Source organism: Pipra filicauda, unplaced genomic scaffold, assembly GCF_003945595.2.
Source record: "Pipra filicauda isolate LSUMZ 115617 unplaced genomic scaffold, ASM394559v2 scaffold309_size868695_pilon, whole genome shotgun sequence".
Lineage (NCBI taxonomy): Eukaryota > Metazoa > Chordata > Aves > Passeriformes > Pipridae > Pipra > Pipra filicauda.
Genome location: NW_024104431.1, coordinates 205522 through 223545, shown reverse-complemented (window position 1 = coordinate 223545; position 18024 = coordinate 205522). Strand labels below are relative to the sequence as shown.

The 18024-nt window shown below is 41.2% G+C and overlaps 2 protein-coding genes across 5 annotated transcripts in view; one reads left to right on the top strand and one right to left on the bottom strand.

The window, feature by feature from the left end:
- The window catches only part of VGLL4 (vestigial like family member 4), an 83985-nt gene extending 83773 nt beyond the window's left edge, over window positions 1–212 (top strand). For 2 of the 3 annotated variants that reach the window (XM_027748460.2, XM_039383421.1), the window contains one exon: window positions 1–212. In XM_027748460.2, the coding sequence (XP_027604261.2) occupies window positions 1–109 (109 nt within the window). In that variant the 3' untranslated portion in view covers window positions 110–212. The other variant, XM_027748458.2, reaches the window with a different exon arrangement.
- Window positions 213–8026: 7814 nt separating this feature from the next.
- The window catches only part of ATG7 (autophagy related 7), a 119370-nt gene continuing 109372 nt past the window's right edge, over window positions 8027–18024 (bottom strand). For both annotated transcript variants that reach the window (XM_027748455.2, XM_039383419.1), the window contains one exon: window positions 8027–17239. In XM_027748455.2, coding sequence (XP_027604256.1) covers window positions 17207–17239 — 33 coding nt within the window. In that variant the 3' untranslated portion in view covers window positions 8027–17206. The remainder of the gene's footprint in view (window positions 17240–18024) is intronic.

The following is an 18024-nucleotide window of genomic DNA, read 5'->3' as shown; positions in this document are numbered from 1 at the left end:
GTGTGTTCCTATGCCTCTGTATTGCTTGGCAAGAGAGGAAATTGGTGTCTGTGCCTCTGGAGCTGGAAGCAGAAACAAGCCTCTGGTCATGTCCTGGTCCTTCCAATGAACCCACCTTGTTCAGGACAGTGACCCCACCAAAGGGCCTGCCACAGCCTCACCTGAGCCTTGGCAGGGGGGTCCCTACAAGACTTTGTCAAGAAAAAAATATTTTCAGCAACAAAAAGAATCTGTTGCTGCCCCAGCAGCTGTGCTGGGCCTACAGGAGCTTACCAGCAGCTGCTCCTGAACAGGGACTGGTTTGGAAAACACCAGCTGGTCCTGCATTTCTGCCTCATTCATAAAATAACCAATGTGTCGATTTTCTTCCATTTCATTTGTCCCACAACTTCTTCAAGTGTTACCTAGAGAACAGGAAGAAGACAACTGTATTTCAAATGTCAACATCCACCATCTTGTGTTCCAGGTAAGGTGCATTCTAATGGCAGATCATTCATTCATCAACTGAAGATGGTTAATCCTTAAAAACAAGTGTTCTAATTACCTGAGTTTGAGAAAGATCGGTGAACCAGGCAAGAGCCTGCAGAGGGCTTTTCAACACTGAATGCATGAGAGGGGGTTCCAAAATTAAAAAAGGAGCCCCTAAAAGTAACAAGACGCAACGTTCCTGTTTGAGCAGTGGGGCCTAAATGGTTTGGAAACACAGCAAGTCTGGCTTGGCTGTCCAATGGCTGGGCTTGGGGTGGGAGAGATTTCGCGAGACCCCTTCCAGAATGATTTGTTTAACACACCTGAAACACATCCCTCTGGTGGAAAGAGGCCTAAATCCATGTTGTGAGGGTGTGGGAGGGAGTCCAAGGACAACACGCCCCGCAAGCCTCACAGTCTGCTTTCCAAGGGGAGCTGGTTTCCTTTCAGGAAAAAGTCATCCTTGTACCAAAGATTTTTGGGGAGGGAGGTGTCCATGAGACATGCCAAAGAGCATCACTTTTTCAGGTCAGTAACTTACGTGTTCCATTTTCTACATGGTAAAAGGAAGAAAACAGTAATTTTTTTCCTACCACATGATATTTCTAATTACTAAGCAGGAATTCTGCACAGGAGGGTGGCACCATGGCCAGGAGAAACAAGGCCATACACACACAACCAGACCATATACACACATTTCATTAAGTCCCACAGTATTTGTAATGGCTTTTTTATAGGAGCTAAACAAGAGGCAACTTCCAGCTGTGCCTTTGTAATCTCACCCCTACACATACACGTATTTTTGCTAATTTAATTTTAGCCAAAACTTTAATGTTAGAAAACGGACCTGACCACAAATACCCTTGGGATTGAGTTGGGATCTTTGTGCAGAGTTGAGTGCCGTCATTTCAAGATGGATTGGTTGTGAAAATTACCTTTGCATACAAATATATCCAGAGGCCAGAGAGATAGCCAGTGCTGGTGTGACCCAACAGAACATAAGCATGTGTGTACCACACACCTAGGCACGATGTCTCTGTGTCCTCAGTGAGTGGTGTCCCTGATAAGTAAGTGACCACTGACCTATCCATGGACTGGGCTTGCCCAGCAGGGTGGAAGGGACCTTGCACAATGCTCATGTCCTCTAAAACTAAAACCACACACAGCAGCAAAGGGAGTTTATAGATGGTACCAGGCTCAGAGTTGCTCCCGCTGGGGTCTGCACTGGATGAGGGCACTCTAGAGTCAGATGGCTGCAGAGAGCTCAGCAGGGAATTGCTGCAGCTGCTCCTAAATCAGCTGCACTTATCCCAGAATAACCAACTGTCAGACTTCACATGGCACATGCACAGAACTCACAGCTGTAACCAGCTCACCATCACGGACTGGGGCTGTAACTGCACCAGTGAGGAGCTGCTTCCCAAATCACAGCTGAGCTGTCATTGCAGTGGGGGAACACTCCCAGGGCTGAGACACTGCCGGGGGTGAGAACAGCTGTTCCAGCAATGCCAAACTGGTCAGTGGAGATGCAGAAATGTCCTTCAGCCTCTGTGTAGTGGCTGGATGGGGAGCACTCATTGCTCAGGCTGCTCCAACTCCTGACGTGTGGGAGAGACAATCCATGGAGCTGTGAATGAAGGACTTCTCCAGCATCCACACACTGTGCCAACGTGTCAAGTTGCTTAACGTGGTACCCTGGCAAAACACATCCCAAGTATTTTCAATGTTATTTGAGCAAGAGCTGCACTCACCAAAACTGGCTCACTTGGGCTTGGCTGAGGGGAACGTTCACACTCTCTTTAGATCCTTCTTGAGGAACAGTGAAATAGGAAACCACTCTGCATCTTCCTGACGTGCTCCCTGTCTCATCTGGCACAGGTACAGACCCAAAGCATGTTACACACCATGGCTCCAGCTCTCTTCCCTTAGCAGACAGTTTTTTCACAGCTGGATTATGTGGTTTGTTGAAACACATTTTATCCCTGAAGGGCTCATGATAGAAACTATACTAATTTAATAATTTTTAACCTCTTCTTCCATGGGAACATTCTACCCCTCTCTGTGTAGCAGCTCTCTCAAGTGTATTTCTTGGGTATAAGGCAGCCAAGAGAGACAATTTTTTTTAAGCTGCAGTTATATACAGCCCCACAGCAGCTGCGTTGTTCTTCAGACAAGGCTCTCCTGTGTTCCCTGTCACACACATAAGGCAACAGCACTACGTGTCTCCAGAGGTAGGTGAGAGGTGAAGAGCTCCTCAGGAGCTTCCACACCAGTAAACACTGACTGAGGAGACACAGATCCCACTAGACCAGCTCTGAGGCACTGATGAGGGGAACCAAGTGCTCCATTGAGACCATCATAAAGTCTCCATACAGGGTTTACATTTAACATGGACAGGACCCAGCTCAAAGAGAAATGAGAGCTCTCCAGGTCCACCTCTGCAATGTACCCACCCTGCAGAGACAGTGGCACCAGGGCCAAACACACCAGACCATTCCCAGTGCAGGCTCCTCTTGGGCTGCTCCTTCCTCTGGTGCTCAGAGTGGACAGGGTCCTGCTGAAGGCAGGCTCTGTCCCCATCCTGCAGCCATCAATAAGAAAATCTCATGTTCTCCTTTGTGACACAATCAGGAGCCCAATTCATCAGACAACAATGCACAGACTGAGGGGTTTACAGCTGCTAACTGCTGTATCACTTCAGCATCAATACCCACTGACATTCCTGCCTGCTGAGAATGGTTGGCATAGGATTACTCTTACATGGATATTCACTGGCATGAGTTTATATTGTAACAGAGCTGGAAAAAACAGAATTTCTTTTCCCATAGGCTAATTTTACATAATGACAAAGCAGTTACTGACTTCCAGCAAGAGCTACTTCAGTCACATGAAACTCTTTCAATCTCTTCTTGCTTGTAGTCCTGCCAGTTTCACTGCTCACTGTTGCACTGTTCAGTCTAATTTTACATTTTATTTTGCTAAGCAACAGCCTTCTTAAATGCCAAGGAGAACATCTGTCTTCTCTCCATCACAAAGAGACACAAAGGCATCTGTCAACACAAAGCTGTGTCAGCCAAATGCCTGCCATGTTTAATAGAAAGCTGCTTATCTTAAAACTGTTTACTCCATTTGGGGAAATACTCCGCACACAGAAATCCTTCTGAGAGTGTCTGCTATCGTGGGGAATCAAGGCTACTTTTCTAATCCAGGAAAACACAAAGCTCCAACTCCTGCTTCCCAAAGTAGTAAAATAACGTGGGTCGAGTTGCATTAATGACATGTGGCTTGTGTGTTAAAATATACACAATATACCGCTCTGATTATATTAGTTCCAGGTAGTTAAATGAAAGTATAAAAAACACAAGAATTTTTTTTTTTTTGCTTTCAGAGAAAAAAATTATTCAACTAGTTAAAAAAAAAAAATTTCTCAGCCTAAACCCAAACCTTTTCACTGGTACACTGTAGAATTCTTTTTTCCTTCTTTTTTTTTTTTTTTTTTTTTTTTTGAAGGGGAAGAGGGAGATGAAAATAATGGAAAGAAGTAACAATACTTACAGATCAAAATGAGGGCCTTTCCTTTTCCTTTCAAGTGACAAGTTCTTGAGCTTCTGCTAAAGCTACAGAAAATTTCAGCTTATTAACGTCCCCAGAAGAAAGTGTGTGTGTTCAAGGAGCACCAGAGGTGGCACAGCACTGTTATGGGGCTTAGGGCAGCAGCAAAGTCTTTTCTCTTACTTTCCCTGACGTGCCCTGAGTTAACTTGGTTTTACTTTTATCCATCACACATTTTCTCAGGGTGTGAGTAGTTACTGACATTGTTCCAGCTGCTCCAGCTTGTTATGCTTTATAGACTGATAAATAATTTCCTCTCAAGCAGGCAAGAAAGGTGAAAACCTCCTGCCACCAATCTGCCCCTTCCTACCAATGAAAATGCTGAAAGAAACTAATGGGAACAGATATCTAATTGAAGAAGATAATAATTTCTTCTCATTATTCAGAGCTGTTAAAAATAAAGTCATCCTCTGCTGTGAAGGTCTTTTTTACCTAAAAGCAAGGAAGACATTTTCTTTATTATAATAAAGATGTGGCTGGATAAATACGGGCTAAGAACCAGCTTCAGAATGATCAACCACATAAATGTAAAATGCACTTCAGCTTTTAAAGATGTTGCCTAAATCGTGCTATTTCAAAGCTTTGTTTTGCACCCTTGTCTCTCAGTTCGTGCCTTGCTAATTCAGCCTCTCTCTTTGCTGGTCTGTTCAGTGTAATGGGAGAGCTCTAAGGCAGAGCTTTCAGGTGGAGAAATGAAGAAAAACCCTCCAAAGCCACCACCCACAGAGCACGGTGGGATTCCAGGGCTCTTGGTTTAAAGATTTTCAACAGATTTCCTCACAACAAAAAATAATGCTTTTGTTGCTGCCAGGCTTACAAATAAAGCCTGTAATATGGGACAGGCTCTGACCTTTCAGGATTATGCAAAATCAGCAGCAGTAAATCAAATGGTGACTTCGCTGACATGTCTGTAACTTTTAGTGACTCATCCAACATATAAACAATTTCTACTTGGAAATACAGGAAAGAAGAATGTGGGATTCTCCTCCTGCTCTGCCCTGGTACAGATGAACTCTGGATGCAGTTATGGTTCTACCAATTCCCACAGGAAATGTGAAAAATACCTGGGCAAGGGCTGAGAATTAAAGTCAGTAGCGATCCACCCATAATAGGTCATTAAAGAAAGAGAAGCTAATGAAGGCAAGAAGAAATATTCTCCTATTTATATGAAAAGTTTGTTCCTTTTAACAGTTGCCCCATGACAGATCCCATCTTCTCTCCATTCTGTCCTTCTGTGACACACTCCCAAAGCAAGTTAGATGCATTTTCCCCTAAGACAAAAGTCAGTGTTAGCAGCAAAGCTAAATTAGCTTACACATCACTCCTCTCTCTGTAGCTCCTGCAGGATCCTTCCCTTTCTGCCATGGCACAACCAGTCCAGCTCTCAGGTGGAGCAATACAGCCTCTCACACATCCCTCCCGCCTGTGCAAAGTTGCAGTAACTGGGCAGAAAGTGCTTAAAACTAATCACTTGCCAGTGACTAGAAAAGTAAAATTTGCCCAAGGCTCCAAAATCTGCAACTGAACACATGGTTCTTTTAGCTGGCTGTTCTAAATTATAAAATAAGCTCTTCCCTTGATGGCACAGAAGTCTATATTCAGGGTGCTAATTTCCAGAGCTCAACAAAAAGAAAACTGAGGGTATCCAACCTCATGAGCTGCCCAGAATGTAACATGTGATGCTGGGGCACAGAGGCAAGGAAGTGTCACAGCTGCCACAATGGGATCCTGCTGCTGGAGCATCAACAGCATCTGGACTTTGGGACTTCTTTACACTGCTCCCCAGACATTCAAAAATTGGTTTTCTGCCTTTATAACACCAAGGAACAGATACAGACCATTGCTTTTATATTGCTTATACAAATCTCTACTGCTCTGTGGCTGTTTGCCTTGAACAGACACCCAGGCACAACAACATTAGAGTGCTGCAGTGCCTGGAGAGTTTTCTTGCCATCAGTTATTTTGACTTCTATGAACAACTGTAAGGTGGTAACACTGCTATCTCACCACAACTGTGTTACGCATTCACAGACCTCAGAAAATGTTTCACTTGAATTTTTCAGAAGCAAAATTAAAATCAAGTTATTATACATAATGACATTTGGAATTAATTCTGTCCTTGAGCCATTTAGCTTCACATTTTCATGTCTTTTTTACACAGCCACAAAACAGATGTGTTCATTTTTAAATTCAAGAAAAAAGAAAACAGATTCTTGGGAATTGACGGAACATAAAACAAAACCCCAGTGCTGGGAGACCAGCAACATTCTGAGAGTTGTGAAAGCTCTAATCTGCCCAACTAGGCAGACTGATGAAAAGCAAAGATTCTCTCCTCAGGAAACCTCCACTGCTTAACTCTGCAGCCATGATGTGGGAATTAGCTACACTATAACCTCAAAGCAAAACATTGCTTGAACTTCACATGGGATGGTGTTTAGGGAGCAAAGGGATTGTTCACTAAGATACAAGATCACATCATGAAGCTTCCAGATATATATTTATTTATTTTGCTTGTGGCTAAGAAATCTGCTTAAGCAAGTCTATTGGTCTAATTGCTCTGTAGGTACAAATTCAGAACAACATTCCTCTCCTTCCTGAGAGCACTAGAGAAGCTGGGTGACAAAAGAGGAGTAGTACTTAATCTCCATGAAAGCTGGCTGTGATCCACTGCCTGTGACCCTCTGAAACCTCACAGATACAGCAACCCACAATACTGTGGAAGCTCCACAATAGAAGAAAATTGATGCTAAGCCTCAGGAGAACTCCCCATAGATAGACAGGCCCCGGCCAGAAAAAAGGATGTGCCAAGATCTGTCAGCAGCCAAGGAGAAGAACTGAAACTCTTAGAAGGAATGTCCAATGACAATACCTCTGATGGGAAAGCTCCCAAACTGGGGCAGTCTTGGTCCATTGTTCCTAAAGCCTTAGACAGGAAGCCAGTCTCTATACAGTGTCTTTCCTGCCTCTCCTCCAGGTTCCTCTTCTGCCCCTTCATATCTCCCATCTAGAACTGGAACAAAGGAGGAAATAAAAACATTAGTATGGTAGGACAAAAGAATTGCTGGAGCTTCACTACAACAAAGATTTGGGGCAATGGGCGACGATTTCAAATCATTTCAGTTCATTTTGTTCTTCTCTCATAATGGAAGTTTTGTACTTTTTTTAGTGAAAAGTTTAACTGGAGAAAACAGCCAATGAAAACACTGTGAAAGGTTTGTAAAACACAAAGATGTCACTAACACCACAAATTACAGGTCATGGCAACTTACACTTTGTACTTAGTTCATGAACACTTCTCTGGAGTTCACTCAGGAAATGAACAAAGAAGGGTTTTTTTCTCCTCTGGAGTACATTCATAATATATAGCCAGAACTAATCAAGAAATGTTTGTTAAATAAGAAAATTTCAAAAACCCAAGTCCAATTCTTACCTGCTTAATTTAGGTGTGCACTAAAGGCAGTGCACACCTTCCTTTTGTAAATGAACCCAAACCTCTAGTTCCTGGGGACAGAAACTTTCAATGTCAGTTCAGGCCTGGGAGAACACAGCCAGTGTTATTTCCAGCCGCTCTCAGACTGGGTCGCTGAGCTCTATTACTCCATTTCCAACCATGCTAACCCAAGCTGACTGTGGATGTGAATCCCTCTGGGAGCAGCGTGTACTTGCTGTGAGACAAAGTCAAGCTTCTGGCAGGGAGATTGGTAACAAACATCACAAGACTGGTAACAAACACCACAAGCCTCAAAACCAGAAACTCCTTTTTAAAAAGTGCACTCAACTAACTTTTTCCTTTTCTGTTATTTTTTTTTTCCCCAGGAATAGCAAAGCTCTTTGGTGACTCCTCTCTATTTTAGCTGATTTATTACACGAATCCCAGCGCCCGTGCTGGGGAGCACCTCGGCCAGTACAGCCTGGCAAGGAAGTGCAAAACTGAAACAGCAAGCAGTTAAAATTTAAGAACAGATTTATTTCATCCTCTTTTACACACATAAGTTTTAGAAATACATGCTTAATGTAAGATTGTCTTTATATTCCAAAACAGACTCCTTTTAGAATTCTGAAACCCAGTTTAAGACACCATCAAAGTCTGGCTCAGAGCATCCAAATTTTGGCATCCAAAAATTGACACAAATGAATTCCACTAACCTGAGCAACTTATCCAAATTCAATTAAAAGGCATTAACAGACAATGTCAGAGGTGAGACAAAGCTTTATCACCTCTAGAACCTGTACTATTCTCTTGCCCAGCTGACTCCATGGAGATTGGTCTCACTGCACCAGGCCCTTACTCAGCAAGAGTCTCTACTGAACTAACTCAAACTGAGATTTTCTTTGGCCTCACTGGAGGCCTGGAGTACAGCCCCTCAGGCCCCTGCCTCAATCCATCTTCCCATGGATGTGACTATTATGGAGAGGACAAAGTTCCTTTAAATAATCAATGTTTTTAAAAATTCCAAACCGTGAAAGCTGGAAAATAACAATAACACTTTGGCTTACAAAATTTCTGAAGCCACAACCACCTACAACTACATCAACAAAATAATTTAAAACCAGGATTTTGGTCATATTCTGAAACATGTTCTGCTGCACGTCCCCGTGGCATCTGTACACACGAGTGACATTTGAGTCACATTCTTTTCCAGTATCAGATATCATGAAGTTATCTATCTGAATCTCTTAATGACATTGCCAAATACTATCAACAGGAAACTAAATGAAGTAACAGACATCATCATTTTTGAAAATGAAACTAGAGTATGTCCAGCCACAGGGCAACACTGGACACACACCAGCTGACTTGCTGTCTTCCTCCCTTGAAAACCAGTGGTTAAAAGAAGTCTGTCTGGAGTTTGTAGTATTTGACTGCTAAACTCGACTGAATTCCTGTTCAACACAACAGAGTTAGCAAGTAATTGAATGCCCCAGCCCAGGATTTTGGGGAGCACTGGCCATGTGAGGGTACCAGGGGTTTGGAGAGTGTGATCAGACATCAGCTGCTCCATCATGGCTCATGGGGCAGGAGCTTTTACAGCTCCCTCATCCCAACTACTGCCCCAAGGAAAACCACAAATAGTGTTCAACTGCATGCAAGAGGCATGAAACAGCAAACGTTCTAATTAGGGGAAAACTGTCTTCATATTTGTGTGGTCAAATAATTGCAATGTTATCACTTAAAGCACTCCCAGCTTAGTGCCCATAATGATAAACAACTAGTGCTCCAATAGCCACTGGCCACTGGGTAAAACTTGAGTGAGAGTTTTTAGTTAAAAGCATGCACAAAGTAACTTAGAAAATGAAGGGCCCAGAGGAAACTCAACAGCAACTTCAGGAAGGTACGATTAAAAAAAAAAAAAAAAAAAAAAAAAGAAAGAAAGAAAATAAATTATCAGAAAGAAAGTAGAAAGAGATAATAGAACTTTCTTTTAGGACTTTGGTTTAATGTGTCATCTGAAAAATAACTTTAATGACATAGTTCTCAATAGTGCCAAATTTTGGACTGATATCATTAGAAGAAAGACCATTATCTATGGTAGCCACTGATGCCACCTCCCTGCATACATGGATGTTCTCTGAGTTTTCCCTTAAGTACAACCACAACAGCACTGCCTGCTCAGTGAGAACCCACACGATCCAAGCACAATCAAAGGCCACACCTAAAGCCTCTGCTGCACAAATTATTGTGGAGTTCCAAAATGCTACTATTTAAACAAAGGGACGGGGATCCTTTGCTCCCAACAATAAAAAATAAACCAACACTTTTACAGCCTGTACAAGAACACCATGAACACATGACCTAGACAGACATCCAACTCGTCACATTCCTCTGATGACCAGAATTCCTGACATTATTTCTCTCAGCAGTTCCCCAGCCAGGTCCTGCCTGCAGTGACGTTGCTGGGGCTCGTGGCCAAGGACACACAGCTACAGGAGCTGCCTGTGGCCCCTGCCTTCCTGCTGCCACCCCGAGTCCTGCCGGCTTCAGGGACACTCCCCACAGAACCAGAACTTACTGCAGCTCCTCCTGTTCCAGCCACGGACTTACACAGCACTGTCACTGGAAAGGAAACACTGAAATCTGCCGTGAATCTGCTGTGCTGCAGATACACACTTGCTGAGAGTCATTTCACACTCTGTAGTATGAACACATGTCTTTTGTTTCATTGCTTCCAAAAAAACAATGGAAAAGTATGCTCAGACCTTTTCCTCCCCTTGTCTCCACCCCTCCCTAAACCAGGAGTGAATTAAGACTGATTTATAACAACAGAACCTCTACGAAGGCCTAATTACAATTATTTCATTCATAAATAACTGGTATATGAATGTGGATCTCCTGTTTTAAGTAAACTTCTACATTGGCAATTTCCACAATTCAAAAGGCTAAAACGCAGTGTGGTTCCCTGGAATGGCAAGGCTGCCTTAAGTAATTAGAACCCCTAATCCCTCCCCCCGACAAAAAAACCCCTCAAAGCAAAGCTGCAAGTCCCAAAAGCGAAGCCAACAGCCTCATTTAGGAAACTGGCAATTCCACAGGAGCTGCCGGTGATGTCACGGCATTTATAGGGCGCCTGAGTCACAGGTTCCGGAGGAAGTGGCAACACCTACGGAATTACCGTATAAAAGTCAGACTTGGAAGCATGAAATGAGGACACTCACAGACAAAGGAAAAACCTCAAGTCAGATCCTCCCTATGCTAGAGGTTTCCTCGCCACTAATTGAAGTCTGTCACTAGAAATTCATTTGGGTGCTCGCTGACAGCCCTCCCTCAGCAGTGAGGACATGAGCACTGGGGGTGGGGGGAAGATACTCACAGGGACAGAAAAAAGCAGATGGAAAGGACACCAAAAACTGCCAAAAACCAGAGTCCAAATGCATTCAGTGCAGCAGAAGTGGAAGCTCTGCAGGCCTTGCTGTCCTTCCCAGCCTATTGACATGACGAGGAAACAATTCCAGCAGCATTTTTCCAGGCAGCTTTAGCCCACATTCATTTGATTTAGAAAGTAAAACCGTTCCAGCAACAAGATGCCAGCTTGTATTTCACATGCCCCAGATCCTGCAGCACAGCCTTGCCAGGATGCATCAACTGCAGCTTCTTAAGAGATGAGCATCATTAGAAGACCATTAGGACCATTAGACCAAAGGAGAAATTAGGGAAAAAAACTACTGACCTTCTCTTTAAGAAGCAAACCAGAATAACGTCTCTCTTATTTCCATAGTGCATAACATTAGTAATTAATATTAGTAGTGAATTCCATTAACAAATCGAACAATGAATCATTCTGCTGAGATCTAGCAAAAATCAAATGTCCTGGTGCCAAAAAGAAAACTGAAGTTACACACAAGCCTGGATTTTTGGATGCTTGAGGGCAACTGAAGCAGCAATTTACAGCCAAGGAATGTAAGAACAAAGAGTAACTGGATGGGAGAGAAGTTACAAGGACTGATTTTTTAAAAATTGTGCTTTTCATTTGCAGCAGTACAGTGCTGTGCATATGCTTCTGTCCTTCCCTGTTAGCTTACCAAGATATTTTGTTGAGAACTAATTTGAAATTTTTAGCATTTAAATTGAAATGAGTGTGTGCACGTGCCTTTCAGCTCCAGAGACAGAGCCCATTGTACTTTATATTCAATGTCCTGTATAAACATCCACTCAAAGAACGTGAGGAAACAGGCATTTAGACTGCTACAGGAGATGGAAGGAGAGTGTGTGCTCTGTGCCAGCCAGGAAACAAAACATGTTTGTTTTTAGAACTCCTGATTGCCCCTTTTAGCTGTAAGCCCAAGGAAGTGCCTGCAAGAAGCTTCAATGGCAAGAGAACATTGAACAGAAAGAACCTCTGTTACTTCATTTGCAAAGTTCTGACAAATGACCGGTGGGTTTTGAAACTCTTTTCAGAAAATGTCCTAAATAACCCCACTGGATTTGAAAAAATGCTGTGGTGAAATCACAACAGGCAGATAATATTAATACTGTTATGAGGGCTGCAATCAGAACTCAAACTTATACATGGCTGGAGTAGTCATCTGCATACTTACCCTGGGGTGAGATCATCTGGGCTGGGGAATTAGGTGAAAAAATTGCTGCCCTAAGACATGGAATACCTTAAGGTACTTAACATCATTGCTGTTGGAGAGTATTGCTATTAGTTCTTTGGGGAGGAGCTTCAGTTCTTCTTCCCTGTGCCAACCTCCTTGGTCAGGTTAAAATCCTCAAGTGACTCACGCCAGAGACTTCACTACGACCTGGATAGAATTGCTGGCTGGTGGAAGAATGTGGATTTCTGACTGTCAGCTCCTGTACTGAGGAGAAATGAGCACAAGCCACAGCCCACTTGGGTTATCGTGACATGATTTGAATACTGCAAAAAAACCCCAGGTTGGAACAACAGTTTGACCCAGGATAATTGAGAATAAAACCCATAGATATTCTCTGCCAAGTACTGTCAGTAGTAGAGGACAAAAGGGTATCAATAAAAGTGAAATGCGGAAAAAAACCCAATGTCAACAAACTGTTACAGTTTGTCAAGTGCTGCACAGATAAGTAAGTGAACTTTTCAGAAATCATTACACTGGAAAGCTGAAGTGGCAATAGAGAGGGCCAGTCTAGATTATTTTCAAACCTAATGCATTACCTGTGTGGTGCCACAGTATTTTTACACACTGTTAAGGTCTAGCAGAGGTCCAGGCAGCTGCAGGGGAAGGAGAGCTGGAACTGAAATGGGACAGGTAGGCAGGTTTTTCATAGGTTAGGAATTTACACACTGCCAGGGTGGGACAGTCCAAAGTCCTTGTAGTGTAGTATTTCTGTCTTTTAAAACAATTAATCCAGGTGCTCTAAGAGAGAAAAGGTGCATAACACCCTCTTGAGGGAAAGTTTCATTCTTCTGAAACTTAGAATATGCACAAGCACAGCCTCTGCACTGAAAATTAAATTAAAAAAAAAAGAGAAAAGGAATTAATGAAGCCACATCAGAAGATTCAGAAGAAAAATAGTAACAGGCTCAAGATATCTTCCAGACTGTTACTTAGGAAGTCAGCTAAAGTTTACCATGTTGCATAAGGAACTATATAAAATAACCTCGTGGATTCTGTCACATCTCTCCAGGACTCTGTAAGAAACATGCACAGTTGTTCTTGATCACCATCAGAAAAGTTGGTATCAGCAACTCAGTGACCTCACACATTACTGGCCTTAACGAGAATTCTGGATGGCAAAGTCAAACCTCAGAATTCCACTGTTTTTACGATGTGACTTGAAAAAGTGAAAGAAAACTCAACAGGAAGTCAGGAACTGGGTGAACTCTTCATGGCCCAACATGGTCCCAGAGTAGTGCTGGGGCAACAGCTGGATTTGATGATCTTAAAGGTCTTTTCCAACCAAATGATTCTATGATTCCATCAGCAATAATAATTACATTAGTTAACATACATTTAGGAAGAATTCAGTAAGAGGGAGAAACAAGTACTATGATTCTACAGCGCAAAGTTCAGAAATACATAATACCCATTTCAGTAAAAGTTATCTATGAGAGTACAAGTGAGAAGGTAAAATAGAATGCTCATATATGGGAGAATTACTACATTTTGCTAATAATTCTGATGCATATATTTAAGGTGAACAGCCAAATTTTATACAAAGAAACAGAATTAGAATCATAGTTCTAAGGGGTTGGAAGGGATCTTAAATATCATCTAGTCCCAATCCCCCCTGTCATGGGCAGGGACATACAGGAAGTGAGATAAGAATATCAAAGATGAGAACACAGAAATTTTAGTTTGTATCACTTCTCTGAAGACACAATTTTCTCTAAAGACTTCTCTGAAGACACAGTACTGAAGCCATACAGAACACAAGGAAGGAAAAAGCATTTTTCCAAGCTCAATGATATTAAGGCCTGAGCAGTCCCTACATTTTTCTTTGACATGACAAAATACCTGTTGTGCTGTTGACTTCTACTGAAGCAGAATCTCTGTTTAGCTCTTGGGCATCATCAGCTTCCCAGGAATAGAACTCCTGTGGTCTCACTCCCTGATGACTTTCTCAACCAACCTGTCTCTGCTATCATGAATCTTTTTTCATGGACCTAAGTGAAATTTTCAAATTTGTGCCTTTTCTCCCTTACAGAGCCCAGTGTTGAAGGCTTAAGACCCAAACTAGTCACGCTCCATGAGCAGATTCTTGTGTGGGCTGAAGCAGGTACTGGTCATGATTCTCCTGGATCTAATGGTGTGGGACCATTTACACGGGACATAAAGGGCAAAGGCCTAAGGGAAATTTATTCCTGATTGACAGACTATGACACAGCAGACTGTGAAAGCAAGGATGAGAGCAAGTGGGGGCTTTAAGGAAGAAAAGTCTCACACAGAATCTCAAGTTCCTCACTTCAGTGAATGTGGCACATTCATGTAACAAAATCCAAACTCCAGCCAGCAAACACGACGAAGGGGTGACACTGAAGAAAAATTCCAGTCAGTACAAGTGTGACATCAAAACAGAGGATATAATTCCATGAGTTTCTTTAATACTCAAGTACAAAAGCGGTGTCAAGAGCTTTCCACTGAGATCTGTGCTCTTCTACTAACAGTATTAAATGGTCCCAGACGAGGTATGTAGGTGTCACAGTTCCCACCTCCACGGTCCTATAATGCCATTACATTTCTGTTAGATAGTTTAGGAAGATGAGTAGGTTCCTCTGAGGCTACTCATTCCCTCTTCCCAACAGATTTGTTTTACACCTGAAAAGCCACAGTAGCCGTTGGGTTCTTCAGCAAAAGTATGAGTTGGGGTTCTTCACTGACGTCATGGCAGCACAAATAACATTAAAATCCTACCTCCTTCATGAAGAAAGGGAAAATTTAGCTTCTTCCATTAACCAGCAATAACTGGAGCTGAGGACTGTGCTGAAATCCTGCCATAGGTGCATACAAGCCAGTAAGTAAATGTGTTTATCTGCTAATAGTATGTGAATGTGCATTCATTCATTTGAATGGATTCTCACAATTTCTCACTCAGTAAATGCCTAGAAACTGAGTAAAAGCAAAATAAGAGGAATTCTGGTCCACAAGGAGAAAGAAAACAACATTATAGTTAGAAAACGGAAGTTATTCCAAGTCCAACTGAAGTGTTTTTGAACATCAGAGACAGCTGGGGAGCATATGTGCAGGAAACAGCTCAGTCTCAGAGAGCTGTATGTTACTGAAAATACCGAGGTAAGGAAACATTACATTAACCCTGAGTTTTGAACCTTCCTGCCTTGTGCTCTTCTGCACTTAAACAGATATTTCCAATGCAAAGCTACAAGGTAACTGTAACAGGATAAGCAGAGTTTCAGACATTTAAAATAATTATTGATGTTTATCAGATTCAGCTCTCAGGTTTTAGATAACCAGATTCTGCAAAGACATTCACGCTCCAAGGGTCAGCAACTCCAAAAGACAAAAAAGCAGATTATTCCCTTTAAACTACCCGGCTACCAATCCATGGCTCCAGTTGGACAATGGCATGGATAACAACATGGGAGTCATTTGAGCTCCAAACTAATTATACAATTTAACAAACTGCTTTAAAAATTTACATGGAATGTTATCAATCTCAGTGTTCAGCGCCTGACCTCCTAAAGATCAGATTGCTATCATTACTAGCCTTTCAAAAATATATTGCATTAATATATATTTTTATATTACAATGAAGTTAATTAAACTAGACACTACACTACATGAAAAATCATGTAAATATATGAATATGATAGTTAAAATAAGTACAAATAATTGCTAATTTAGACACTTGGTGCAAACCCCAGCACGTTTCAATAAATCTTCTTTTGTGGTCAGAATATGGGAGTTGCAGATATCCTTGACCTGAATGAACTTCTGATGTGGCACAGAGAGAAGCTGTGAAATTCTCTACAAAAAATATTCAGAGTTTATTTTAAGGACCTAAATAATTGGATTGAGCAACTACTTTTCATAACATATATGGGAAACAGAGACTGCTTAACAGATAAGGCGATTTGCACTTCTTCTTAGTGAGTTAGCCCATAACCCCCACAATATAAAGCTATAAAAGAGATTTCAAATATCCTTCTAAAACCTATTCCATGTTAAAAGCAATAGATTCAATTTTGTAGTAATTTACTTTGATATTTTAAAAGTCCTTTTCCTCAAGTTATCTGTTAAACTTGAGGATTCTCAAACTACTGTTTGTGCTCAGCCATAATCTCTAGAACCATTCTTGATGCTGTAAAAATGGAAAGACTTAAATGAATAAAAAAAATAAATCTCACAATTGCTCCTTTTTAACACCTATGAAGTACTGGAGGTCCACATCCAAGAACAGCAAAGTCAGAGAACCAATTTCTTATTTCATTTAAGTATTTTTCTAGAAGTTTTGACTGAATCAGTGATCTACCCCCTAAAACACTTTTTTTTTTACTACATTAACAGAGCCTTCTCTGAACTTCAGGAAAGCTTCATCATCATAAAAATTGCATTCTGGTCTTTTCTGTGCAAAATAAGTCAAACTACATTGTTGCCATAGCATGAAATGATGAGATCTTTACAGAGAATAACACCTGCACTGACACATCAAGAACAACTGTACTCTAAATATGTGCTTGGAGACAAAAGCAATATGGTGGAAGCAGGAGGTGTGGGTTCTTCCCCACTCCCACCCTCCTTTAAAGATGAAGTTTAATTCCCAGTAGCAGAACATGCTCAGTCTTAACAACAGATTCCAACTAAAGGGGCACAAATCTGGGAAAGATGAAAAAAGACATGCTTGCTTCCACGTGTCCACTGACAAGCAAAATAAAAACTGGGACAAATAAACCTCCAAAGCTTATTTAAGCAGTGTATTTTATACGTAAGCCATATTTAGAAACTAACAAAAAAAAAAAAAAAGACCGAGTTTAAACGTAACCACACTGCTTTGGTTATTTACGAAATAAAAATGAAAACATGGAGAGTTCTGTCCATAACAGACTGCTTTTAAGGTGAAGTTATTAATGTCAAAATGTGGATTATATTTGTATTTGCAGCAGTCAGAATGGGTAAGCAATCATTAACTTGTCAGGTAACAGATAAAGGCAGGGCTGCAGTCCAGGTCATCTTCCTCCTTATCCAGCTGATTTCAGATTGTTTCATCATCACTCATGTCCCAGATCTGCAACAAAAAGGAAGTGTAATTTTAGTCTGTGGACTTGAAATATGCTTTTAATATACTTTTATAAATTCAAATTACTATTTAAATTACTTTAAAAGGAAGAATAAATAGCATTTTATGAACTGTTAACTAGCACCAATGGAGCTTTCCATAAAATTCAGTGTTCTTCTATTCTATTAACAACCTACATACCATTAATTATTTGTCATCTTGGGATATTTTTAAACATATAATTTTCAGCATTTGTCACTTCGGCTATTTGCTATTTAGAATCATTTACAGTAAGACTTAGACCAAAAACCAGACATTTTGTTTTGGTTTGTTGACTCATTGGCACATACTTAATGTGAGTAATAACTTTTAATAACCAGCGTAATCTACTAAACATTGGAGAAAAATTTCAAGACATCCCATACTTCACTTTACACTCAAATATTAATCTCATAAACAGCAGCTTAAAGACAAGAAGTTATATGGAAATTTGTACTTTTCTATTGTTTAAAAAAATTAAAAACTACACATTTTTTTCTGCAGTACAACAGGATTGTACTTTTACTTTCCAACTTGCCCTTGTTCAGTAAGAGGTTATAGATGGGGGAAAGAAATGAGTATTTGCATAGACCATCAAGGAATCTGGTACCCTTGTGAACACACTAAGGTAAATGTTCAAAATTCAGAGCAGTTCCCAGGCAGCAGATCTGAGGGAAAATACAGGGACTTGCTAGCAGAACTATTCTGAGGGGAGTAACGTATTCTGAATATATAGCACAAGCTTCTTCTTCCAG